The sequence below is a fragment of the Mucor mucedo genome (assembly GCF_025094135.1).
Source record: "Mucor mucedo strain NRRL 3635 chromosome Unknown EV154scaffold_123, whole genome shotgun sequence".
Classification (NCBI taxonomy): Eukaryota; Fungi; Mucoromycota; class Mucoromycetes; order Mucorales; family Mucoraceae; genus Mucor; species Mucor mucedo.
In genome coordinates this window covers 61,648-86,925 of record NW_026252407.1, presented here as the reverse complement: position 1 = coordinate 86,925, position 25,278 = coordinate 61,648, and the positions used below count along the sequence as shown (strand labels likewise).

General features: G+C 36.8%; 8 protein-coding genes across 8 annotated transcripts; 5 read left to right on the top strand and 3 right to left on the bottom strand.

Moving 5' to 3' along the window:
• Nucleotides 1-197: 197 nt before the first annotated feature.
• EV154DRAFT_606191 (tyrosyl-tRNA synthetase) lies at nucleotides 198-1,732 on the top strand. The gene is made up of 2 exons (XM_051607522.1): nucleotides 198-457; nucleotides 519-1,732. The coding sequence occupies exons 1-2, from the start codon at nucleotides 260-262 to the stop codon at nucleotides 1,548-1,550; spliced, it is 1,230 nt and encodes a 409-aa protein (XP_051453132.1). The 5' UTR covers nucleotides 198-259; the 3' UTR covers nucleotides 1,551-1,732.
• A 1,561-nt stretch (nucleotides 1,733-3,293) lies between these two features.
• EV154DRAFT_523597 (Asx homology domain-containing protein) lies at nucleotides 3,294-4,763 on the top strand. The gene is made up of 4 exons (XM_051603124.1): nucleotides 3,294-3,665; nucleotides 3,737-4,096; nucleotides 4,170-4,355; nucleotides 4,446-4,763. Exons 1-4 carry the CDS (start codon nucleotides 3,459-3,461, stop codon nucleotides 4,683-4,685), a joined length of 993 nt encoding a protein of 330 aa, XP_051453131.1. The 5' UTR covers nucleotides 3,294-3,458; the 3' UTR covers nucleotides 4,686-4,763.
• A 3,141-nt stretch (nucleotides 4,764-7,904) lies between these two features.
• Nucleotides 7,905-8,628, bottom strand: EV154DRAFT_523592 (ribosomal protein L24e-domain-containing protein; the record flags this gene model as incomplete). Its single annotated transcript, XM_051603123.1, has 3 exons — nucleotides 7,905-8,310; nucleotides 8,374-8,487; nucleotides 8,548-8,628. 3 exons carry the CDS (start codon nucleotides 8,626-8,628, stop codon nucleotides 8,026-8,028), a joined length of 480 nt encoding a protein of 159 aa, XP_051453130.1. The 3' UTR covers nucleotides 7,905-8,025.
• Nucleotides 8,629-8,671: 43 nt separating this feature from the next.
• Nucleotides 8,672-10,836, top strand: EV154DRAFT_523586 (NMD3 family-domain-containing protein). Its single transcript, XM_051603122.1, has 4 exons — nucleotides 8,672-8,883; nucleotides 8,910-8,912; nucleotides 9,037-9,642; nucleotides 9,701-10,836. The coding sequence occupies exons 1-4, from the start codon at nucleotides 8,849-8,851 to the stop codon at nucleotides 10,596-10,598; spliced, it is 1,542 nt and encodes a 513-aa protein (XP_051453129.1). The 5' UTR covers nucleotides 8,672-8,848; the 3' UTR covers nucleotides 10,599-10,836.
• A 461-nt stretch (nucleotides 10,837-11,297) lies between these two features.
• Nucleotides 11,298-12,600, top strand: EV154DRAFT_43145 (Myc-type, basic helix-loop-helix domain-containing protein). Its single transcript, XM_051596611.1, has 4 exons — nucleotides 11,298-11,588; nucleotides 11,659-11,717; nucleotides 11,802-11,962; nucleotides 12,026-12,600. Exons 2-4 carry the CDS (start codon nucleotides 11,676-11,678, stop codon nucleotides 12,408-12,410), a joined length of 588 nt encoding a protein of 195 aa, XP_051453128.1. The 5' UTR covers nucleotides 11,298-11,588; nucleotides 11,659-11,675; the 3' UTR covers nucleotides 12,411-12,600.
• A 2,041-nt stretch (nucleotides 12,601-14,641) lies between these two features.
• On the bottom strand, nucleotides 14,642-16,267 carry EV154DRAFT_555220 (uncharacterized protein; the record flags this gene model as incomplete). The annotated part of the gene is made up of 8 exons (XM_051605258.1): nucleotides 16,238-16,267; nucleotides 15,737-16,175; nucleotides 15,538-15,678; nucleotides 15,451-15,503; nucleotides 15,263-15,394; nucleotides 15,139-15,240; nucleotides 14,945-15,037; nucleotides 14,642-14,807 (listed from the first exon to the last, which is right to left on the bottom strand). The coding sequence occupies exons 2-8, from the start codon at nucleotides 15,956-15,958 to the stop codon at nucleotides 14,642-14,644; spliced, it is 909 nt and encodes a 302-aa protein (XP_051453127.1). The 5' UTR covers nucleotides 15,959-16,175; nucleotides 16,238-16,267.
• A 2,292-nt stretch (nucleotides 16,268-18,559) lies between these two features.
• EV154DRAFT_606185 (uncharacterized protein) lies at nucleotides 18,560-22,901 on the top strand. The gene is made up of 5 exons (XM_051607521.1): nucleotides 18,560-20,016; nucleotides 20,074-20,229; nucleotides 20,289-21,747; nucleotides 21,807-21,993; nucleotides 22,064-22,901. The coding sequence occupies exons 1-5, from the start codon at nucleotides 18,629-18,631 to the stop codon at nucleotides 22,834-22,836; spliced, it is 3,963 nt and encodes a 1,320-aa protein (XP_051453126.1). The 5' UTR covers nucleotides 18,560-18,628; the 3' UTR covers nucleotides 22,837-22,901.
• Nucleotides 22,902-23,238: 337 nt separating this feature from the next.
• EV154DRAFT_523572 (EAP30/Vps36 family-domain-containing protein) lies at nucleotides 23,239-25,266 on the bottom strand. The gene is made up of 5 exons (XM_051603121.1): nucleotides 25,085-25,266; nucleotides 24,887-25,022; nucleotides 24,355-24,816; nucleotides 24,224-24,272; nucleotides 23,239-24,160 (listed from the first exon to the last, which is right to left on the bottom strand). Exons 1-5 carry the CDS (start codon nucleotides 25,186-25,188, stop codon nucleotides 23,484-23,486), a joined length of 1,428 nt encoding a protein of 475 aa, XP_051453125.1. The 5' UTR covers nucleotides 25,189-25,266; the 3' UTR covers nucleotides 23,239-23,483.
• Between the last annotated feature and the right edge of the window lie 12 nt (nucleotides 25,267-25,278).

Below are 25,278 nucleotides of genomic sequence, written 5' to 3'. Positions count from 1 at the left end.
GAAAAAAAAAAAATAAAAAAAAGTGTGACGTCGACCCAAGGACGAATCGGAGTGTAAATACAAAAATGGGGGGACTGATAAAGCCTCCCCCCAAATGAAGAGGTGGCTTAGACATGTCAATTTTGTCTCCCATATACCCAATGTGTGTGCGCACTGTGAAGTCAATGACTCATATTTTGATTCCGCCACCCCCCCCCTTTTTTTTTTCTTTTTTTTTCTCTATTTTCCCTTCTTTTTCTCCCTCTCTTTAAAAAAAAAGATGTCACTTACAGCTGATCAAAAGTACGAACTTATCACCCGTAACCTTCAAGAGGTACTTGGTGGTGATGAAATTAAAAAGGTACTTGCTGAACGTGACCTCAAGATGTATTGGGGAACAGCCCCCACTGGTCGTCCTCACATTGGTTACTTTGTACCCATGGCCAAAATTGCCGATTTCCTTTCTGCGGGTGTAGAGGTAAAAGATGAAATGTAAAATAGAGTGTATATATATATACTAAATCAAAAAGTGAGTTTAGATGAGTGTCTTGTTGGCTGATATTCACGCCTTTTTGGATAATATGAAGGCACCACTTGAACTTGTACAACATCGTGTCAGATATTACGAAGCCATGATTAAGACAGTATTGAGTTCATTAGGTGTACCTATTGAAAAGCTCAAGTTTGTGATTGGTTCATCTTATGAATTATCTAAAGAATACAGTATGGACAATTTCAGATTATGTGCACTCTTAACCGAACACGATGCCAAACGAGCTGGTGCTGAGGTAGTTAAGCAAGTGTCTTCACCTCTCTTGTCTGGTTTATTATACCCTGGTATGCAAGCATTGGATGAAGAATACTTGAAGGTAGATGCACAATTTGGTGGTGTTGATCAACGCAAGATTTTCATTTTGGCAGAGAAATACATGCCTTTATTGGGTTATAAGAAACGCTCACATTTAATGAACCCCATGGTACCTGGTTTAGCTGGATCCAAGATGTCTGCTTCTGATCCTGATTCTAAAATTGATTTCTTGGATAGTGCTAAAGATGTCTCTAAAAAGATTAAGAAGGCCTTTTGTGAGGAAGGTAATATTGAAGAGAATGGTATTCTTTCATTTGTCAAGTCTGTTTATTTCCCTCTCAAGACAATGAATGGTCAAAAGGCTACTTTCACTTGTATTCGTCCTGAACAATATGGTGGTAATATGGTTTATGATAACTTTGAGGCTCTTGAGAAAGATTTTGCTGATAAGGTAGTTCATCCTGGTGATTTAAAGGCAGGTGTGATTGCCGCCATTAATGAATTATTGGAACCTGTGCGTAAGGCATTTGAGACCCCCGAGATGAAGGCCTTGACAGAGTTGGCTTATCCCTCTCCTAAGCCTGCTGAAAAGGTGAACCCCAAGAAGGATAAAAAGGAAAAGAAGAAGGCTGAGAGAGCTGCTGCTTTAGCTGCTAAGGCTGCTGCTGCTGCTACTGAAGGTGGTGCTGCTACTGCTACTGCTGCTGAAGGTGGTGAGGAGGTTTCCCCCACCGATACGACTGAGGAAAAGAAGGCAGAGTAAAAATACTTGGTTTTTTTTTGTGTATAATAATAAATTGTTTTTTTAAGAAAAGGAAAAAAGGGTATTGTTACACGCATGAGCACTTACCATGAATCGGGGGTTCATTCATGAAAGGACACTTATATACTATGTCTACTGTTCGAAAGGGGGGGGTGGGAGGAAGGAGTAATAATAAACAAAGGGTGGAATGGCATCATTAAAAAAAAAAAAAAAAAAAAAAAAAAAAAAAAAAAAAAAAAAAAAAAAAAAAAAAAAAAAGGTCCTTTCTGTTTTCTACAGAGGTAAAAGCCGGGACCTGCCTGTTTCTGATGAGATTAACATGTTTCCAAAAAAAGATTAATTAAGAATATGGAGAACCCGTCTCTCAGGATTTGGGCTCTCTCTTTTTCTCTCTCTTTTTTTTTTTTTTTTTTTTTTTTTTCTCTCTCTTGTACCCCAATCCGAAATTGACATTCTATCACTTTTTTATCTTGGGGGAAAACTTCCTTTTTTTTTTTTGAAAGTAGATTAGGAGTGGTATATCTACATTTTTTTTTTTTTTTTTCAATTAAGAAAAAGACATGTTTATATCTCTTTTTTTAACTCTCTCACCTTTTTTTTTTTCTTTTGGTTTATTATTTGTTTTTTCTGTTATTTATTTTTTTAATTTGACCAAAAGTGTAATATGGGATAATATGGGACGTTTTTCCAATGAACTTGTAACAGGCGATTAGAGTTCGGCTGAAATATAACCTTTTCACCTTTTTGTCTAGACTTGTCAATGGGGGAAGATGGGAATTGAGGTGTCAGGTACTACAAATAGAAAGCTGATCTTTTTTTTTTTTTTATTTAAACTTGCATTCCCCTATATATCATCTACAAAGAGAAGAAGAGGGAGGAGGCGTGGCAAAACCTTTTTTTTTTTCGGGTGTCAGAGATGTACCTTTTACAGTCTTGTTTGTCAAATAGAAATGGTGTATGTACCTTTCCCTCTCTTTTTTTTTTTTTTTTTTGGTTGGTTCTGGGGAGGGGGATGATGCTTGCTGTCATTCTCATATCCGTAACTGTTTGAGGTTTGAACATTTCAATTAGAGCTACTTTGAAGTTTACCCTTCAATCTATACAGAGCAAATAATTCTCAATCACAGACTAACTGGTTCTCCCAATATCTATCTGCTATATATATATATAAAAACGCGTCCCCTATTCTTTCTTTCTTTTTTTTCCTTTGTAAAAGCGCGCGTAAAAATGTACAGAAATCCATTTAAACTAAAATAGAAAAACCAAGGGGGTCATTTGCAAAAAAAAAAAAAAAAAAAAAAATGTGCTCTGTTATTGTATCACATTTACAAGAAGAAGAAAAAAAAGGGAGGGAAAATAAAGTATCATCAAAGATCATCATGTATTAAAAAAAGGTCTATTATGAAGACACACACACAGTTTATTTTTAATTTGTATATATACACCCAACTAGGATTTAAACGGCGTTTTAAAAAAAAAAAAGATTCTCCCCTCCCTCTCCCTCTTTTTTATTTACCCTTATCATATAAAAAAAAAGCAGTGTTGTCTCTCTCTCTCTCTCACTCACTCTCTCACTCGACAACATGTTGACACGGGAGGAATGACACTTATGCAAAAAAAAGGAGAAAGCAGAAAAAGCATTTTTTTTTTTTTTTTTTGTTGTTGTTTGTGATAAAAAATTGATTGTTTGGATGACATCGATCACACGCCTCAATTTCACCCCCTTTAACCCTTATTTTGCCTCCTTCTTTGTTTCGTTTTCTCTTTTATTTCTTTAACCTCCTTTTTTTTTTCTAGTTGTTGTTATTCTCTCTCTCTCTCTCTCTCTCTTTCTTTTTTTTTTCTATTTTATATATATATACATATATATATATACATACACACATATATATATATTTTATCTAACGAATGTACAATCCTTCCATGTTATTATCACCCATTGGTAAAAGAAGAGAGATAGAAGGCGATGATATTTCACTAGAGACAAGCCAACTCATGATTCGTTCACCCACGCATGGTACAAGCCATCTTAAAAGACCTCGTTATGAGCCCAGCTGGACAATTGATGATTTATGCACACATCCATGTAGTCCTCTTGCTGCCATTGATCTAGAGGTTAGAATTTTTCTTTTTTTTTTCTTTTTTTTGCGTGGCCACGATATTTAACTCTTTTTTTTCTCTTGTAGTCGATTTTCAACATGTCGACGTTCCACTTGTTATCACCCGAAAAGAGAGAAGACTTGTGTCAAATGTTACCCGAAATGGATCAACCGTCTTATCTGAGTCATGATTATGAATCCACCCCACCTTCCTCCTACAACACCCCAAACAACACTTTTTTCTCTAAAGCAGAAAATCCCATTTTTTGGAACACCCTCTCCGATTGGCAAACCATGCTAGGAGGAGGGGATTACGCACAACTTCCACCCGCATCCCCTTCACCACCCACACATAGCAGCAGCAATAAATCCACAAGTACCACATCTACCTTGAATAACCACAATAGAACAAAACCCTCCATAAAGTCCAAAAAGGACAAATTCAAGGTAAGCACCCCCCCCTCCCTTTTTTTTTTTCTTTGTATCTCTCGATTGACCTCTCATACTTACTTTGCCACAGGATGAAGGCTTTGAGTCTTACTGGGGAGAGCTGATTGACAAGGAGAGAGCTCACAATGTTGCGGGTGACTCCAAAAATATTACATTAAAAGACATGTGCCGCAAGGCCTTGATACGCGAAGGCGATGTCATTGTATATAAACGCAATTTTAGCGCGTGTAAAGTAGTTGTATCTAAATCCATGACTGTAAGCACCAAGAAAGAAAAAAAAATATGTATAAAATAATACATGGACTCATTTTTTTCTTTTCTGTGTGTGTGTGTTGTGCATCCATAGGTCGTCAAGGCAAGCGGGCTCTCGGGTATATCAATAAAGTTAGACGATGAAATCTTTGAGGATTTCGAAACCCCGACTGCCTTAGAAACAAAGATTTTAGACCACCATGGAAAAGTCACCAAAGATAAACGTCCTAATGGCAATGCATTTAAAAGCATTCGACTTATTCGAGCTGGCAAAGATATGGGTCGATTATTTGATATTCGCAAAGATGGTTTTGGTGAACAATCTGGATATTAGTTTTTTATATCTAACCCTTTTTTATTTCTTTATAAAAAAACAAACACAAGCCTTTTTTTTTTTTTTTTTTATTATTTTACATTATATATCATATTTAAATAACACCAAAATGTATACTTTTCTCTTTCTTTCTTTCTTCTTCATATAACATCTCTTCTTGCAATCTCTCTTTCTTTCTCTCTCTTTTACACAGGGAGCTTATCATATTATATATATTAAAAAAAAAAGCTATTGACACAAATATCTGTCATTTCTGTTTGTATGGGTGAAGTCAGTGATTTTTTTTTTTTTTTTGTAAATGGTTGTGTTGTCCCCCCTTATTTTTGTATAAAACAGAGTTAGGTTAACCCCCCCTAATAATAATGGTTCGATTTTTATTGATGTGACAATCCCCCCTCCCTTTTTTTTTATGTTGCACTGCTTTACATCTTTATGATTCTCCAATTCATTGGAAACAGAGTCATATATCTTTTTTTTTTTTAAAAAAAAAAATGACACTTCACGTGCCGTTTTCTATCTGACAGATCCTTTTTTTTTTTCTTCTCACAAACGATCTGTCAAACAGCCTAATAAAATTATGTACTCCGAACAAAAAATATGCATTGATAAAATAAAAAAAAAAAAACTAATGTGTTTCATAGAATTATACTTCTTTCCTTTACCTGCAGTCTATCACTTTTTTTTTGGGCTGAGTGTAATAAGAAAAATTCTTTTTTTTCTTATTTACTTTTTTTTTTCAAGGGAACTTTTTTTTTTTTTTTTTTTTTTTTCTCTCTCTTTGAAATGACTGTAATTAGCTCATAGTCATAACTTATTGAATATGTGTACACTTGCAATTGGTGGATACAGAGTCTCTTTCTTTTTGTGGGGGAGATATATAAGACTTGTGAGAGTGCCTCTACTTACATGTTGTAACCTTTTTAGGAAAAACTTTTCTTTTTTTTTTTTTTTTTGTTAGACTGGGTGAATCACTAGTGTTGTCCAACAGTAAACAAAGACGGCAATCATTCGCTTATGGTATACATCCCACATTTAATAAATAATAATAAAAAAAAGAGTATCTGTTTACCTCTAACCCCCAAATCTTAATTCCCTTTTCACACACACACACACACGGAAGAGCTATCGGTCTCCTTCCGATGCATTGAGACTCTGCATTAAAATATCACTATTTTAGCCCTATTATTTATTTTATCGTCAGGTGATATTTCTCCATTTCCCAATTTACCATTTACGCTGTTTTTTTTAACACAAGAGTTAAGGGGAGCAACACACCAAAATCCCCCCCCCCCTCAGAGATCATAAGCTTCATATCTAGATAAGCACTCATCCTAAATATCTGAGTTCTGAGTCAAGTAATTCTAAGCACAAAATAAAATCAAATTGCTACTGCCAGAGTAAGCGAATAAGAGTGTTTTGCACATCGATCTCAACTCAAGAGTGAGTTCTTTCAAATCTGCAAATTTCCATCCTGGGAGAAACGTCTACCTCATTTAGGTAGACAAACAGGTTTTGATTGAATTCTATTGGAGGTTATAATAGTTAAAAAAAAAAAAAAGCTTTGCATTAAGACTCGTCGGGTCTGAAAACTGAACCGAGTGGACAGTCCGATCACAACTGTTTTTTTTACAGTAGGGATCAGACCTATTTACGGTGTAATCCCAACGCCATTTACAGTGTGATCCCAACGCCATTTACAGTGTGATCACAACCATGTATCAAGCATGCCATGCAAAAAAAAAAAAAAAAAAAAAAATTATAGCTACAGTAAGCTTTTTCTTATCTGCCTTATTTTTTTTTTTTCTTATATTCTTTCTAAGGATACTTTTTTTAATCGTTGCAAGGACTGCAACATTGACATGTTTGGCACAAAAACAAGAATTCCAATTAGCTGAGCAACAAACATAAAAAAAAAAAAACGTACTTAGAAGGATGCATAAGACAAGTTTTGAAGATTAAAAATAAAGAGGAAGGACCACTCATCGTTGATTTTAGACTCAAGAATTTTCTTAACTAAAAAGCAAACAAAGATCGACAAGACTTTGTTTTCTGGCTGAAAAACACGAACCATCCCAACCGGTCATCTTTACACGTCAATTACAAAGAATGGAACTATTTGATAAGATGACAGTCCGACGAAAAATGATAAAAAAAAAAACAGAGTCAAGAAAGACAATGGTTGATCTTTCAATAAACTGGCAACTAAAGCCTGATATGAATTGCGGAAAGTTTACTTTGAAAGTCAGTTCAAATGCTGTTAGCACTGAATACAAGTTTTGCTTCCCCCACCAGAAATTATCAAAGATATTATCCTACTGGGCTCTTTCTTTTGGTAATTTATTTAACTATAGGAAAAGCAACATCAGATCCGGTAATGCAACATTTGCATTGAAAGAAAATCTTTAAATGCTGCATAACTGTTGCACAAATTGCTTTTCCAGTTATTAAATATCAAAGATATCCGTTTCGGGATTTATCAATTGTTCATCGTATATCACTTTTCATACTGGAAGGAGGATCCCAGCGCCTGGACACACAATAACCTGTAAGCAATGTCGTCAGCACTCCATAGCATTAAAAGTGAACTGACAGATGAAGAGGTCTTTTGATGGTATCAAGGTTTTTATGATACGCACTGTCAAAGTTGAATAAACTTGTTTTACGAATCTTGATATAAGACACCACTTATAACCGCATCTTTTTTTTTTTGTACGATTTTAAAGCACTGACAAAGGGTTTCATAATCAAGAGATACATATCCAGGATTGACTCTTGATCTCATATTATTATTATTTTTAAAAACTTGTAAGGGTATAATCAAGGATTTTTTAATTGACACAACTAACCTATTTCTCTTTCCATGGACAAAATCAGTATGCTAGTCTTTCCCTTATCTCCATCATTACAAGCTAAAAGTTCTGACAATTTAGGTGGGATATTAATTGCTTTTAGAGAAAAAAAAAATGTTATGAGAAAATGTTAACTTCATTTTTAACTGGAAGACTATTTGCGCCCCAACTGAGAAAATGTCAAGAGAGAGAGAGAAAAAAAAATGTACCCTAATTATTCAATCTGATTAATAATTGTAGATTCAGTAACCGCAGTAGCTGCCGCAGCAGCAGCAGCAGTGTAACGGGCAATGAAAAAAAAAACACTGGTGTAACCATGAAAAAAAGTTCCTGAATGTCCCAAACTTCCACAAAAAAAGATTCATGCCTTGTCAAAAAAAAAAAAAAGAGTATATTGGGGATTTATTATTATAATGTCTCTAAAAATCTATTTACAAAAAGGGGGAGGGTGATTTACAACACACTCACACGCCGACGACGACGACGACGACTTAATCTTCCATTTCCATATTTTCGTTCTTGGCCTTCTCTGCCTTCATGGCTTGAACTCTCTTCTTTGATTCGAGAGGAGCCAATTCAATGTTTTGGTTAACGACACGAATATCGTCTTCCTTCTCCAAAGCCTTGTTACCGGCCATACGGTTCTTATAGAAGGCACGCTCACGCTTAGAACGAATCTCTTGAACACGCTTCATAGCCTTGATGGTCGTAGCCATCATGTTGCGATCATAACGGACAGGAACATTACGACGTTTCTCAAACTCAAAGGTAGAATCCTAAAAAAAAAAAAAAAAAAAAGGGTCAGATCTACCTTTTAAACATCTAGATCTACTACTTACAATAACCATTTCCTTTCCACTGGCCTTTCTGAAAGCCTTGGTCCAGCGAACCTTACGAGGATTACGCTTCATCTTGAAGTTCTTGTGACATTTGGATCTGCAGAAACGGAAAGTCTACAAGAAGGGGTTAGATCGGAGACAGATGCATCTCAAAAAAAAAAAAAAACGAATTACCTTGCTGTCGTTACGGACAAACATAGTACCGTGACCAGGGTAACAAGGTCCTGAGCAGAAATAACAACGTGTGATGTGCATTTAATTACAAATAGATTATTAAAAAAGAAAAACTATTTAAAATAAAAAAAAAAAAAAAAAAAAAATAGCAAGGCATTACAAATTCAAAACAGTAATGTGGCTTAGTGATAGAACTTTTTTTTTTTTAAACCCTATAACTAGAGCTTTGTTTTCTCGAAAAAAAAAAAGGTGTCCTTCTTTTCTAGATCTATCCCTTCATTAATCCAAGCATTAGAAAAAAATGGAATACCACCCTGAAATTGTTGAACAATTAATGTATGTAGCCTATTGCAACATTATGGTTTTTTTTTCATACTGACCCTTTTTTTTTTCATTCTTTCTGTAGTTTGGTAAATACCTTGAATAGATCTGATCTCAAGATGCCGCAGTATTAATTTTTTTTTTCTTCTTCTTCTTCCCCACTCTATAGTGTCCTGGTTGTGGTGCACCCACTCCCCCCAATGCTGCCAACATGTGTGTTAACTGTATCCGTAACGAAGTTGATATTACGGAAGGTATTCCCAAGCAAGCAACACTTCATTTCTGTCGTAACTGTGAGCGTTATCTCCAACCTCCCGGTTTATGGGTCAATGCCACACTTGAATCCAGAGAACTTTTAACACTCTGTCTCAAGAAATTAAAGGGTCTCAGCAAAGTGCGTCTGATTGATGCCGGTTTTATTTGGACAGAACCTCACAGTAAGAGAATCAAGGTCAAGTTGACCATTCAAAAGGAAGTCTTTATCAACACCATCCTCCAACAAATCTTTGAGGTCGAGTATGTTGTTTCAGGTCAACAGTGTGATGAGTGTACTCGTTTGGCTGCTCAAAACACATGGAAGGCTGTCGTTCAATTGCGTCAAAAGGTCGAACACAAGCGTACTTTCTTGTACCTCGAACAATTGATTCTTAAACACAACGCACACAAGGATACCTCAAATATTAAGGAGACCAAGGACGGTATTGATTTCTACTATGGTGCTCGTAACCATGCCATCAAGATGGTCGAGTTCTTGTCCAACGTTGTGCCCATGAAGTATGTATACGATATATATATATATGTGTGTGTCTATAGTATACTAACACAAATATAGATACAAGACGAGTGAACAGCTCATTTCCAAAGATATTCACACCAGTGTCAGTAATTATAAATTCACTTACTCTGCTGAAATTGTCCCAGTGTGTAAAGATGATCTTGTGTGTATTCCCAAAAAGACCTCTCACAGTTTCGGTAACATCAACCAACTATTGATCTGTACACGTATCAGTAATTCTATTCATTTATTGGATGTCAACACACTTCATGTTGCGGATGTTTCTACTACACAATATTACCGTAACCCTTTCCTCTCCTTGGGAAGTGCCAAGAGTATGATTGAATACTATGTTTTGGATGTGGAGCCTTTGGGACCTGTGAATGGTAAGCGAGTATTGTGTGATGTCCATGTTGCACGTATGGCTGATTTTGGTCGTAACGATGAACAGTTCATTGCTCGTTCTCACCTTGGAGCGATTTTGAGTCCTGGAGACACTGTGATGGGTTACGATCTTGCCCGTGCCAATTTTAACAATGAAGATTTTGATAAACTCAGTGCTCAAAACTTGCCTGATGTTGTGCTTGTGCGTAAAGCATTCCCTGCTCGTAGAAAGAAGACTAGACAAAGAAACTGGAAGATTCAACAACTTGGTAAAGAAGTGGATGAGATGTTACCCCGTAAGCAAGAACAAGCCAAGATTGAGAACGATATGGAACTCTTTATGCGTGATATTGAAGAAGATCCCGAGTTCAGATCCACCATCAATATCTTTAAGGATCAAAATGCTGCTAATGCCCCTGCTGCTGAAGAGAATGATGAAATGACAGATAACGAGGATAACTCAGATGAAGAATTCCCAGAGATTTCCTTGGAAGAGATGATGGATGAAATGGCCATCAATATGGATGATCCTGATCACCAAGATGAAGATGAGGATATGATGCAAATGTAATCATTTTTCTCTCTTTCTTTTTACTTTATTAATATCTGCACACACACACACACTTTTTTTTTTTTTGTATTCTTTTTTTTTAAAAAATATCTCCCATTCATTCTAGATTGTAATATATACAAGAAAAATAAAATAAAAAAAAAAAAAAATTACAAAAAAAAAATTAAGAATCGTTTGTTTTATTAGTCATATCTTGATTGTTACTAGTGCTGTCATCGCTTGCACCAGCTGCTCTTGTGACCTTTCGAGATACTTGATCGATCAATCCGCCGACTGCAGCAAAAGGTGCTACAACAAGACTAAATAGAGTTGAACTTCCGTTAGATTTGGATTCACCAGCAGACGAAAATGGTTCTTTTGTGGGTGTATCGGATTCTGTAGGTGTAGACATGGCTTTTTATATTACAAAAAAAAAGAGAGAGTGAGAGGAAAAAAAAGGTGATAAAATATCTAAAAAAAAAAGTAGACTCGGGTTTATAAAAAAAAAGTACGTCATAAGTCCGTAGAGTTTGCCGTATTCTGGTTTCACACCTGTTTATAATGGAATAAATCGTCAGTCTTGCGTATCCACATAAACTTATTGTGCTTCCCCCCCTCCCCCTCTTTTCTAATGGATATACTCAAAAGAAAGGGGGAAAGGGGAAAGCAAACACACAGACGTTTTAGGACAAAGGTTGTGCGAGGGCTCATGACCTGGATATCACGGGCCAAAAAAGCTATTGTTTCCTTTTTTTGTTTTGTATACGTCATGGGCAAATAAAGTTCACACACACACAAAGGGCAAACTTATACACACACATACACACACATACACATTTTGAGCTCTTCTTTTCTCTCTCTTTCTCTCTTTTTTTTTTTCTCTTTTCTTGTGTTTAAAAACAAAAGAAAAAAAAACTCAAAATTGAATATACAACGTCTCGAGACATGTACAACATGCAGTTTCAACATTCACCTTACTCTGACCATCCCAGTCAGTATGACATTGCCAATGTAAACGCCGCAGTGAACAATGATAATAATAAAGCGGGTTTTCCCTCTCCGATAACAACATCTTCATTAGACTCTCCACCCAATAAAATGAATATCAATCAATACATTCCTTTACCCAACTCACCCAAGGCATACACCACTCATAATAATAATACCAATAATACCAATAATAACAATAATAATAATACTAATAATAATAATAATCGCATTCAGCAATATGACATGTCAAGCTATATACCTGCTCCAGCCAACTTTACCACTGACGATAACACACCCAGCCCTCACCAAGCCTACTACGGTGAAAACAATCATGATACGCTAGTATCTCCAACCAGTCCAGGTAGTAATATCGAGGAAGAGATTGTACAAAGAAAGTAAGTCATACAGGTTACCATAGCGGTACAATGACTAATTTAAAAAAAAATAAAATGATTTAGCATGCAACATATTTTCGAAAAGAAGAGACGAAGAAGAGAATCTCATAATGCTGTAGAACGTCGGAGGAGAGACAATATCAATGATCGTATTACTGAGTTAGCAACATTATTGCCAGATAGAGATGCCGTAAAATCTAACAAGGGAACTATCCTAAGAAAATCCGTGGACCATATCCGACTTTTACATGATAAATTAAGACAACACCAACAACGGATTGGGGAGCTTGAAAACATGTTGGAAGTATATCGTCATCAACAGCAGCAGCAGCAGCATCAACAACAACATCAAACAATGATACCGCCTGGCCACCCTCTGGATTTATCTGGAATGCAACCACATATGGCTAATAGTCATCATGCCTACAGAAGAGATACCACTTCATAAAAAAATCACTCTACTATCCTTTTATATTACAATTTACCCTTTTTTTTTTTTTTTTTTATTTATATATATATATATCAACCTTCTCCCCACAGACACACACACACACCTTTTTTACTATTTACTATGCAATTCATTATCATATATACACACACACTCTCACACATACATTAAAAAAACTAAAAAAAAAAAAAAAAAAAAAAAAATGACCTACATAAGGGGGGGGGGGGGATGTACAACAAAGTATACGCCATTTCCATTTAATTTCTTGTGATTGGTGGTGAGAACATTTATAATTTCCTTTTAAATGCACCTCCTCTTTCTTATCTTTTTGGTATATTTGTTTGTCGGATCCCATGATCCATTAAAAAAAAAAGTTTTTCCCTCCCTTTTTAACTTTCCAACCGTTCATCATGAAATATGTAACCATTCATGCAAAATATATATATATATACTTATCGATGCATGAAACCTCCCCCTCTTTTTATATATATATATATAAAAAAAGAGAAAAGTTTACATGATTGGTGCCTGAAAGTAGAGAAATGGCGTCTTATCAAGTAAACGGACTAGTTGCATTATGAACAATATATTGTTTCTTCCTTTCCCCCTCTCTCTTAACCCCATTCACTGGGCTCCCTCTTAGCCTCCCCCCCATGTGTAAATAATTAATTCACTACTGCAATGACATGCATTTATTATTATTGTTGAGAGGGTAAATGTATTGAAATGTTTACCCTTTGACAAACAAATAAAACGAGTACACTTCTTTTCAGAAATAAATGGCTGCACTACTTCAGGAAACTAAAATTGCCACAGAGTTATTTTTAGATTTTCATGGTCCTCGAAATTTTATTTTCGATCACTTTAACATTTAAAAGCAAAAAAAATGGAGCGTATGTTTTATCTATCAAAATGAGAAATATGTTGTGGATGAAAGTGGGGTATATGCATTTCGAAATGAATATTGCTACTAACGCATATCCCATCGATTACATTTACCAATGATTATGAGCATTTGGACTGAAGAAAGATCTCACAATGAGAAACGGTTACAATAGTAGAAATGGAGGTAGATGAGAGAAGAAATATCCAAAACGCCACTCTACAGTTGCTTAATCATGGACAACACCCAGATTTACATAAAGATATCAAAAGTGCTATAGAAGGGCGTGTGTCTATCTGTCTCCCTATTCACTTGAGCTCAAAAATCTAATCGAGCAGTTTTGGACCGTTTGCAAAAGCAAACTAAAAAGGGAGAGGCTTTTTAGAAGAAGAAACACTTTCATCGAGAATCCCAATCAATCATCTCAACTGCAAATATTCTGTCAATTTTTGTTAATTGCTTGCAAGAGAAGCCTCCTTATAAATGTCGCATTTGTCGCATACAACTTACACGCCATTTTTTTCATCCAGTGTACGACAAATTTATTTCAAAGAGTGCGACAACATAAAGTGAAAATAGTGTACTAGATAGTTTAATGAAATATAAACAAGGTTTGAAACGAAATGAAATGAAATGACTTGAGCTATTTGATAGTTATAATGAAAAGCTAGAAAAGAAGGGGACACATATATACACAAATTAAAAAAGAGAAGAGTTACTCCTGGAAATACTCCAAGTCTTCCCAGCATGTTCGGATGTACTGTTCATCGTCTGCTTCTTCAAGATCTTTGATTGCAGCTTCTATCTTTTTCATAATTCTGGTCTTTCTTTTATTTGTCTCCCACTCTTTTGTTGCTGATGAATCTGACGATGATTGGGATGATTGTGAATCCGTACCAGGAGAGTCCTCTCGGAAAGTATTATGAGATGTGGAATTTTTCAGATAGTTTAAATCATCTTGCAAAGCTATTTCGCACATTATTGTAATCTTTTTAAGATTGATGAGAACATGACGCTAAAGCAGAATGCAAGTTTTAGAACGTTGATTAAAACCATCGTAGTAATATAGTCAGCAAGTTGCGAGCCAGAGCCGTTGTTTGGGATTATTGTTTCCTTCTTCACATAATGCATCAGGCGATCGTCAATTAGTTTGTTTCCATATATACGAAGAGTTAGCTTGTTGAAATGACAGGAGATAGATTTAATATAATACGAGCATTCAAGGTCATTTTCACCTGCTTAAAGCACTAAGCACAGCCAAAAACAAGCTTGGCACGCTTAAAGCATAGGAGCGAGCCAATTAAAATGCGCCCCTGGTATTTACGGTGTAGCCACAGCCAATTAGAGTCTAATCTTTGTAAAGGAGTAGGGTCAACCAATACTTCAAGGAGCTACTTCTCACGAGATCTGCCCTTTCGATGTCGACTTCAGATTTTTTTTCCTTGGATTTATCTTCGCAGAACAACTGCTCGAAATACCTGTCGTTAGAGTTGGACTCTAAAATGAAATCAAATCTATAGTTTTTTTTGTTCTTTGGGCAATTGCTTTAACTCCTTCAGAGTCTTGATTATTACTGATTCACATTCAGCACTACAAGGAAAAAATGAGAAGTTGAGCAACTGCGTGACTAGAGTCATTTAGAAATCCTTACCGTTTGCTTTCAAAGAAATTGCTTGACAGAAATAAGAGATCAAATGCCTCACTGTATACACAAACCTCAATACCAGCATCCATTGTGATCCCTCTTTAAGTGATCATATTTAAGCAAAACAACACTATTGAAATAAAGCGATTAAAAAAAAAAGAAGAGACATGCTAAAATCAATATCGTATCCAAGTACTTACAACTTCTCCACCAGCATTTTGATAAAAACTAGTTCATCAGCACTTTCAACAACACTGATTGATTCAATACTTTCAATAAAATCGTCCATTTTTTTTTTTTTGCTTTAGATATATTTTTTTTAACAGTGCATGCTCTTCAGCCTTGAGTAGCAGGATAAGAAATACATGCAGCTTTTTCGTGATCCTATGGGTTATAGCTTCTAATCTTTGAGGAATAATGCTGCAGTGTCTAAAATCAAAAATATCTTTCGAACCACTTTAAAAATGTTAATAGGAGTTTCGCTGATTATCTAAGTGTACGCTTCAACTTACCAACTATCCACAAGAAAACCAGCCTTTTTGTAAAGACTCAATTCTTTTGAAATCTTTACATAGGCATGATTTTTTTCTTCTCTTTACAGCAGATGATGATGGTAGTGGTGAGGCAACAGCAGCAGCAGCAGACGATGGTGATGATGAAGAGGCGATAGCACCAGACGAGACACCGATTTGATCTGTGATAGATGTCGTTAAACGACTCTTGGCGGAAGCCTCTGATTGCTACTTTATGAATCAATATAGACAGATTAATATAGCTAAAGCAATTTTAAAAGCTTACTTTCTCTACATTGGCTTCAATTAACAAACTTGCTGGTCTTGACTTCAAAGCACTACCAACAACACTGCAAAGTATGTTCGCTCTTGAGATGACGGAAGGTTTACATTTGGTGTCATTTGCCTTGAGTCTCCAGACATTACAAAGCAATTCCTTCAGTATATCCATCTCGTTGGGTCCATTGGTAAGATGAAAAGAGCGAGAGATATAAAGCAACAAATTCATGTTGGACCAGGTTTTATAATTAGTTTTGGAGACATGTTCGAGTAGTACTTGAACAATATTCTCCTTTTGAACTGTTCATTGATGAGTAACAGCGTATTCATAGGCTTGCTTGAATCCAGAATATTTACTTTCTATAAGCAGTTGCTTGGTTTCAGCCACGATGCGATGAGAGTAAATGAGTTGAAAGCTTTACGAAAGGAATACTAACACTACGCCACTGACATGGAAATGTCTAGTTCTCCGTATTTTTTTCAAACGTATTATTTTTATACCACTTACAAGAATTCTGGCCAAGACCAGCAGGCCAGTATACACGACCTTTTACAGTGTTTTACTGTTATTCACAGTAAAACACTGTTATTCACAGTCCAATCCCAGCTATTCACGGTTCGTGAGTTCCAAAAACTCAAGAACCCTGCCTAGGAGGTCGCCCTCCTATAGCAAAGACTAGCCGCAGCCGCAATATCACAATATACCTTTTTCAATTTAGCTTCTTTTCAAAGAAACAAGAGTCATTTTTAACTAACCTTTTTATGTGATCGGTTACTTTCATACGATAAAAGAATTATGTTAAGGGAAAAGAAAGGAGAAGAATAAAGTGTGTGAACCAGCTTTATTTATACATAAGCAAGCTTATGTCAGGATGATTTCATTTGTCTATTTTATCATCCATAGTGTTTGAGCCTTTACTTAAAATAGAAACACTTGCAAAAAACCTCCCAAGCAAATCAAGATCCAAACCAAAAATTATCAAAAGGTAAACGTGTTAATAAACCCTGATAAAATATTGTATTTTAATAATGAAACTTGCATGATCTTATTATCATTTTGATTTATTATATACACGCGGCTGATAAGCCCTTTATACTCCATGACTATGCATATTTTCCGGCTAAGACGCTTCTTTTTTAAAAAAAAAAATCAGTCGAACGATTTAATGCTTAATCTTTACCGACAGCTTCAAATCAAGAGACTAATGTAATACCAGACACATATACACAAACTGGTTTGATTGATTTTGTGTACGACTCAATCACTATCAAATTACCGTGCTCGACGCCATTTCTACCAATCTCATACGTGGATCTTATAAAGCAATACACCCGACTGTTCTCAATTTTTTTTTTGACTACGTGCACAACGCATGCGATAATCGCGATTGATGTAGTTAATTCAGACAACCCAAACTAAAAATAAGTGTTTACCTCATCTCTTCCGAAATATACAGGCTTATATATCAACGCATATCCAGACTTAACGTCATTGTCGATTCTATATATATCTACAGATAAATAGACACTAGGGTTTCCAAATTTCCCGGCTTTCTTGAGCCAAACCATGCACGTCTTTTATCTATTTGTTACATTCTAAATATGTTATCTATAAAAAGGATTGAAAAAGAGAAGGCATACGAAAACTTCCTACCTTCTTTTGTTTTTAAAAAAAAACAAAAACAAAACAAAGATGATCAACAAGAGCTATTACAGGATGATTATTTCTGCTTCTTTAAATTAATCGCACGATTTGCACCTTTAAATCAAACAAGGAAGGGCTGCTCTCGAGATGCCATATGCGATAATGATTTTGTGCAAAAATGAGGGCTGTATATCTAAGGTGTTATGATTGTAACAAAGCAAAATCTTTTGCATTTCTAAATTTGAGTATCCCTTAAGAGTTTAGCTCAGTAATTTGATCAATCAAAAGGCTGCCGGTATATATATATATATATAAAACAATAGTAAGGGGTATTGAGTCACTTAACCCTGCCAATTGATCAGTGAGCTCAGAGCTTTGAGATTAAAGATCCAAGATGGGAGATGAAGTTTTATAAAGGCCTCCTCCTTGTAATGTTAGCTTAATATCCAACACTCATTACATCATAGCCTCTAGTTTAGAAGGTATCTTGGAGCTAAGTGTCATAGTAAATAGAGTACGATATTAGAAAGGTCACTATGAGGACGTAATAAGAAAGGCTTACACAGAACATTGAATGGTATCAGACAATTGACTTTAGAGCTACAATCGCAAATAAAGACCCGGGTACAGCTTTTGAAGGGATCAATAGGTTTGAGAAAGTGTTTTTTTGCTAACCCTATTTATCCGGAAATTAACAGCAGCTGGCCTCATTTTTATTGGTCTTAATTTTCGTATCCTGTTTTGGGTTACTGTAGGAAGAAAGCTTGGTTTTGACATATACTGACAGAAAAAGATACTTACAGTTTAGCCTATACTACTAGTGGCGTGTTTGCCAAGAGATACAAGTAGTGTCATCATGTGAGATATGTATTATAAACAAAAGAATTAGGGCAAAAATAAGTTTTTTTTCACACAATTGACTGTAATTTTCAAACATTCACTGGAAGCACAATAATTAAGACTCCACCCTTTTTGGCGATCCTTTGCGCGCACAAACAGAAGGTCAAAGAATAGTGCCAATTAAACCAATCACAATCCAGTCTAACGGCTTTAATGCACTGAGTTGTTAACAATTTTAGAGGTATCTTTTTTTTACCTTGTGCTGAGTATTAAACAATATAAATACACCAGCTGTATTTTTTTGTGGTCAACAATCAAACACCACCCCTTTTTTTTTTACTCATTTTTTTTTTTTTTTTTTTTTTTTTGTTGCCCAATAATTAACGACAAAAATAAAAAAAAAAAGCTTGATCAATGTCCATTGAAAAAAAAGTGCGTTGGACACAACATGATACCGACTTGGGCGATCGAGAAGAAAGCAATGGCATGTTGGGAGAAATAGCGCCTGATTCACCAGGGCCGTTTATCCCCACAAATTTCACCAGACTCATGCCGCATAATGCGTATCAAGATGAAGACGACTATAGCGACGAAGACGATCAGAGCAATACGGACGAAGATGACGAGACCGCCTTTAACCAACTTTATGCACGTAACCAATCTCTTTCTTCCGTCGCACCTGAAATTACCCATGAGCGTTTGGAATGGCAACAAATGTTACAATCCGTGCTTTTGGGTGAAGTCATCAAATCCGAAAAGAAGAGATTATCAAGCTCAGACAAGTTTCAACCTACAAAACCTACACAAGAAATTTGGTTATCATTGCGTGCATTGTTACGTGGTAGAACCATGATGCAGGAACAAAAATCCTTGGAGGACAGCCGCAAAGAAATTGAAGGTGTTTTACAAATGGTGATGGATTTCAAGGTCAAGGATGACGAAAAAGACGACGCCCTGAAAAAAGTGGCCGATGTCTTGAAGAATGTCGACCGCATTGAATCCTTGTATACAACAAGAGCGGAAATGATTTTGTCTCATCCTCGTTATGGTGCCCTTGACTTTCAAACCAAGTTAGAAGCCCTTAACGCTTGGTGTACTGTCACCCGTAGTTTGAGCATGCAGTATAAAATCCTGAGAAACTGGACAGGTTCCGAAGACTTGCAGATCGCCAGAAAGAAATCAGATGAATCATTAGCTACCACCAGCAAAGAAGAGCAAAGAAACAATGATACATCCTTTGTTGAAAGACTATTAAAAGAATCAGCATTACAAGATACCTTTGATAAACGAACTTTGTCAGCCCTCAACTCTCTACTAGTAAAATCTAAACAGACCATGATTTACAACTCGAGTCAGTTTGCAGAAATGAACTTACCATCCTTTATCTCTCAACTTCGTCAACTTGCTTATTTTCCCATCTCCTTGGTTGAAGAGGCACTCAAGCTTCGTTTGGAGTATAAAGACAGAATGAACGAACCACCTAAACAGATGGTAGATGCCATGATGGAAGATTATCGAGGCTTACTCTCTTTGGCTTGTCGAGTCAAACGAGAATATGAAGAACTCACTCATTCAGCACCTGGATGGCGATTGGAAGATGATGAACCTGTAGACCATAATTACGATCATGTATTGATGGAATCCGTACGTTTCTATTTTAGATTGATTACCTGGAAATTAAACTTGGAAAAGGAAAACAATCTTCGAGAGTGTGAAGTTATGGAAAAAGAATGGGGTTTTTTGAAGAGCACCGTGTGTCAAACTGTGGATAAAGCTGATTGGGAATGTGCAGAACAATTCTGGTGAGCATCTTTCTTATTTTTATCAGTCATTTACTTTTATTAACTTATTCTATCAAGCTCCTTGACCAATCGATTGTTGGCAGATGTGATGCGTGATTATATATCCAGTTTAAAAATACCCCCTGAATCCGTCGATGGCGGAATCGAAGTAAAGTATACAAAATTATTACACACCATGCGTATGCGAGCTCGTAAACTATTACAATTCGCCAGGTAATACCTTTTCTATATGTGTTTAAAGCACGGTTTTTTTTTTAAAAATCCATCTTTAGATTCTTCATGAGCCAATTTGAAAATGCTGCGGAATATGTCGTGGATACAGATAATATGGATAAATTTGTCACCTGCCTTGTGGAGACAGGACATTTCTTGGTATATACAGGAGCGTTTGAAGAGGATCGTATTTATATCATTGCATCTCCTTCACTGTACGGTCGAGAGGAAACGATCCAGACCTTGATCCAGTCCTGTTTTGCCTATGATAAACAACCCATGCCTTCAACCCCTATAACGCCTAGTTTGTCCAGTATCAATGGAGAGCAAACAGAAGATTACATCTTGATTTTTTCACCATGGCAAAATATTATGTGGACAGGTGAGGTAGTGGAAGTGCCTACACGATTCATTCATTTGGGTATCAAGACAAGACGTGTGCGTCTTACAACAGGTGACTCTACCAAATTAGCATCTGCCAAAGCGCTCTTTTGGTCTGCTGTTCAACACTCGGGTATTGAAATTATTCAAGAACACAGAGCGCATATTCCCCGGATCAACAAGGAGCTTTACAAGATCAAGATGACTGTATTCAAATTAGCAGATTCAACGATTTCTAGTGTCAGCATGATTCGAGAACAAACGATGGGGTTAGGCTGTCAAGAGCTTGTAGAAGAGTGCTTCAGTTTTGCCAGTGATTTTGGTATCCGTGCGGCCAAATTTTTAGAGTTAGCCGTGCGACTTCAATTAGATCTCAAATTGGTGCGTCTGGCCATTGATTGGATCTGTTTCATTACAGATGACTGTATACCGTCTGACCGAAAGACCTTTCGTTGGGCCGTGGCCGCACTTGAATTTGTACATTTAATGACACGTGGTGCCAACATTCTAGCCCTCAGTGAAAACGAATTCGCTACTCTACAGAGTAAAGTAGCACGATGTGTGGCCTTACTAATCTCTCACTTTGATGTGTTGGGTACACGATATATCTACGAGCTTCAGGTCAAGGAAGATCAACAACGTCGTCGTGGTATCACTGCTAAACGCAATTCGTACATGACATCCAAGAGTTCAGATAAGGATAATATCACAACCAGTTCTACCTTTGGTGCTACCAATGATGTGGCTGTGACGGGAGGTGGAGGCATTATCTATCGACGTGATACTTGGATGCGCAGAATTTCCGAATTGGAAGCCAAACGATCGGCCGATGAACAAGAGCGCAAGATCATTGGTAAAATATTGGATGACCAAAAGCCGGAAGATCAATCCCTGGTATTCTTGGCTCCTTCATCTTCCAATATTCAATTCAGCTGGCAGCAAGGTCGTTTCATTGGTGCAGGTACTTTTGGTTCAGTCTATTTGGCGATTAATTTGGATACTTCCACCGTGATGGCGGTGAAGGAAATCAGATTCCCTGATTCAAGTTCGTTATCAGCCCTGCATAAATCCATCAAGGAGGAAATGAAGGTCATGGAAATGCTGCATCATACAAACATTGTACAATACTTTGGCATGGTAAATATTATTTTAACAAAAAAAAAAAAAAAATAAGGCTACGACTAACTTTATTACAGGAAGTACATCGTGATCGTGTGTATATCTTTATGGAGTATTGTGAGAATGGTAGTCTGGGTGCTTTGCTTGATCATGGTGGACGTATTGAAGATGAAGTTTACGTGGTGGATTATGCATACCAGTTACTAAGCGGTCTTGCCTACTTGCACGGCAACAATATCGTACATCGTGATATCAAACCTGATAGTGAGTCTTAAGCAAAAAAAAGAAAAAAAAAAAAAAAAAAAAGAAAAGTAAATCTAATGATGACCTATAGATATTTTGATTGATTATAACGGGCAATTGAAGTTGTCCGATTTTGGTGCAGCCAAGATTTTGGCTAAGGGACAGAAGACGATGGGACGTACAACAGTGAATATGAATGTGAATAGTTTAGCGGGTACTCCCATGTATATGGCACCGGAAGTGATTACGGGAGGAGAATCAGGTCGTAGAGGATCCATGGATATTTGGTCGCTAGGCTGTTGTATTGTACAAATGGCAACGGGAAGACGACCTTGGAGTACATTAGAAAATGAATGGTCGGTGATGTACCATGTAGTGACGGGTCACCCACCACTTCCTGATGCATCACAACTGACAGCTCCTGGTATTGATTTCCTCAAGAAATGTTTTGTACGTGATCCCAATAAGCGACCTACTGCCGAAGAGTTATTAAACCACCCATGGATCACCAGCTATGTAGATAATTACAGCGAAGAACAATTGCCCCCACCTGAACAAGAAGGCATGAATGGCGATGTTCTTGCGGGTGATAACGAGCATTGGGAGTCCGAGATACCCGATCCTCCTGAACAACGAGGTTATCAAGAATATGATGATGTACCACCCATGCAGCGTTCCATTAATTCCACCCCATCCTTGGATAGGCCGATGATTCGAAGTATTCCCAACAGTTTAGCCTTAGACGGTATGGCCAACAGTCATGAGAATGGGCCCCAAGCTCAGGCCTACTTTCGTGAAATTGCTGCCCAACATGCTTCCGATGCTCAATGGAACCCTGCTAGCTCCATGAATCCCCCCAATTAAAAATAATTATAAAAAGAATAAAGAGAAAAAAATAAATAAATTACTACTTGCACACATACAAACGCAAATTCTTTGGATCCGGGTTTCTCAGTGATGATCTACTAGCGTAATTTAGGTGTTGCATTAATTCCGTTCGTAAAAGAAAAGGTACATTTACTTATATATCTACCTGATCTAAAGTCCTTTAAATGTTGATGAGCTCTCTCATGTATTTATCTTTTTCGACCTGCTACATATGATGCAAAAATGAGATATTGTTTTCTTTTTCTAAAAATGAGTTTCAATCAGCTTAAGATTATAGGCCACTCCAACAGTCAGTTTATCTTAGCGATGGCCAAACAAATATCAAATAATTTCTATGATTTATGCCTATGTCTTGTTTAGGTTTATTTCTTTAATTACTTAAGTTTATCAAATTTAGGAAAGTTTATTGTTTAATCTATTCCAAAGTAAATAATAATAAAAAAAACTTGCTTATCAAATAGTTTTTTCTACAAAAGTAATGCCTTTCATCTCTTAAACAATCCCTTTATTTACGTCACTCAACATATTTCCTTTCAGATCAGTTAATTAATTCAAAAAGAAAGCATACGAGATTAACTGGGCAATCCCCCACACCCCCCGCGCGCACCACAAGGCCCTATTTATCAAGAAACTAAAAACAAATTTTCATAAAAGGTCAAGCCAGCAGGACCTTCATCCCGACAAATCAAACCCATACGCTCCGTCACGATCAATTGTTCCGACGCCACTGCCAGAGCCAATTTTTCTATCTCTGCCAACTGCATAGCGGAAAGTGGGCCGCGTTCCTTGACATGTTTCAAGATACGAGAAGCAGCACGACTATCGTTCATATCCAAGGACTGAATCACGAGCAAGCCACTCGAGAATTTACGTAGCTGAAATGGTAACTTGAGAGATTCAAACTGTTGACTGGCCTTGTACAAATCCTCTGGTGAGATCAAGGCAACACCCCGAGCTCGGTTAAATAAACAATAGACATCCGTCAAGGATTTAATATCGTCCTGTTTAAACAATTTGGCGAGGAAATCAGCAAGTTCTCGTGCAAGCTCTTGGTGATAGATAGATCCTGCTGTACCGCGTGTCACGGGCGAGGCGATACCAAGGTTTAAGAGATGGGTACGCAAGGTCGAAAGCTCGTTCTCATCGTTGCTAGCGTCTTTACTCACCTTGTTGGAGATGGATTCGGCTAGTCCGACCATTTCCGTGGCTTTCGTCATAAGTCTGTCTAAATCTTGGAAGGCGTCCGTCATTGTCTCCGTGGCCTCCAGTGTAGATTTTTGGATACGATCTTCGATAGCCGCTATATCGATCAAAAAAAATCAATATTTTTATAATTGACCCCACATAAAAGATCCAAACTTACTTATACCAACACCACGTTTCTTTACTGAAGGTTCAGGCACGACGGTTTTCTGCTTTTTTTTTTTTTTTAAAAAAAAAACAAAAGAAAATAGTGAGTATTTCTTACATAAAGGTATATAAAGCTTGAATCACCTTTTCCCATTGTCTTTCTGCTACAGCCCCTTTTAATTTAGCCAAAAAGGCCGGTTGCCCGCCCTTTCGAAAGGATAGACGTATTTGCGCACTATTGACAGAAATATCGGCGGATAAGGAGGAAGTGGTACTTGTGGTGACAGTGGGTATGATTTCTTTAGGAAGGTCCGCGCCGCACATCTCACACTGTATCATACTAGGGTGGTTGATAAAAGTACATGTTGTGCAAACACTGCTATCTCCATTGGTAACTGTCTCTGTTGTTGTCACAGGCTCAACCGTGGCATTGCTGGACTTTACACCGCATAATTCACATTGCTCAGAAGACCCTTTGTTCAAGTAGGAACATATGGAACATGCCCATACAGGACCATTGGATGCCTCTCCATCCATTGTACTTTTTATACTGACGCTGGTATCAATATTGATAATAATCTTGGGTGATGATCGAAGAAATCCGCTCTGTTTTGAAAAACGAAATAAGTATTCACATTGATTTTTTGCATACATAGTTTCAAGTAGTGTAACGTACATAAGCTTCGATATCTTTGACAAGGTACAAACCAAGCTCAATAGAGTATTCTAAAGGATTAACATTATCAACGTAAATAATACGGTGTGAAGTCAGATAACATACACCATCTTGATAGTGGTCGAGCTTGACCTTTCTTTTTTTCGTTTGTTAGTTTGCTTTTGTTGAAAGAGGTCTCATGAGATAAGTGTACCTTACCCTTCGTAAAGCCCTACATGTCCTTGTTGTAAAAGTAAGCTTTCATTGGCTTGTAATTCAGGTCGACGAGACGATGATAAGATGGTGGGTTGGAAGTATTTCATTAACAAGGAAAAAGAGGGACAGAAAACGAGAGACAGCAAAAAAAATCAGAGCCTTAAATGACCTTGAAATCTAAGCCAATCACGTGCGTT

Excerpts from the sequence above, each read along its gene's own strand:
- EV154DRAFT_606191 (XM_051607522.1), top strand. The coding sequence starts at position 260 with ATGTCACTTACAGCTGATCAAAAGTACGAACTTATCACCCGTAACCTT. Across the intron at positions 458-518 it reads TCCTTTCTGCGGGTGTAGAG|ATGAGTGTCTTGTTGGCTGA; the intron begins GTAAAAGATGAA and ends AAGTGAGTTTAG.
- EV154DRAFT_523597 (XM_051603124.1), top strand. The coding sequence starts at position 3,459 with ATGTACAATCCTTCCATGTTATTATCACCCATTGGTAAAAGAAGAGAG. Across the intron at positions 3,666-3,736 it reads TTGCTGCCATTGATCTAGAG|TCGATTTTCAACATGTCGAC; the intron begins GTTAGAATTTTT and ends TTTCTCTTGTAG. Across the intron at positions 4,356-4,445 it reads TTGTATCTAAATCCATGACT|GTCGTCAAGGCAAGCGGGCT; the intron begins GTAAGCACCAAG and ends GTGCATCCATAG.
- EV154DRAFT_523586 (XM_051603122.1), top strand. The coding sequence starts at position 8,849 with ATGGAATACCACCCTGAAATTGTTGAACAATTAAT. Across the intron at positions 9,643-9,700 it reads TCCAACGTTGTGCCCATGAA|ATACAAGACGAGTGAACAGC; the intron begins GTATGTATACGA and ends ACACAAATATAG.
- EV154DRAFT_43145 (XM_051596611.1), top strand. The coding sequence starts at position 11,676 with ATGAATATCAATCAATACATTCCTTTACCCAACTCACCCAAG. Across the intron at positions 11,718-11,801 it reads CTTTACCCAACTCACCCAAG|CAATATGACATGTCAAGCTA; the intron begins GCATACACCACT and ends AATCGCATTCAG. Across the intron at positions 11,963-12,025 it reads GAAGAGATTGTACAAAGAAA|CATGCAACATATTTTCGAAA; the intron begins GTAAGTCATACA and ends AAAATGATTTAG.
- EV154DRAFT_606185 (XM_051607521.1), top strand. The coding sequence starts at position 18,629 with ATGTCCATTGAAAAAAAAGTGCGTTGGACACAACATGATACCGACTTG. Across the intron at positions 20,230-20,288 it reads AAACTATTACAATTCGCCAG|ATTCTTCATGAGCCAATTTG; the intron begins GTAATACCTTTT and ends ATCCATCTTTAG. Across the intron at positions 21,748-21,806 it reads TTGTACAATACTTTGGCATG|GAAGTACATCGTGATCGTGT; the intron begins GTAAATATTATT and ends ACTTTATTACAG.
- EV154DRAFT_523572 (XM_051603121.1), bottom strand. The coding sequence starts at position 25,188 with ATGAAATACTTCCAACCCACCATCTTATCATCGTCTCGTCGACCTGAA. Across the intron at positions 24,273-24,354 it reads CAGAAAGACAATGGGAAAAG|AAAACCGTCGTGCCTGAACC; the intron begins GTGATTCAAGCT and ends AAAAAAAAGCAG. Across the intron at positions 24,161-24,223 it reads GAAACGTGGTGTTGGTATAA|CGGCTATCGAAGATCGTATC; the intron begins GTAAGTTTGGAT and ends TGATCGATATAG.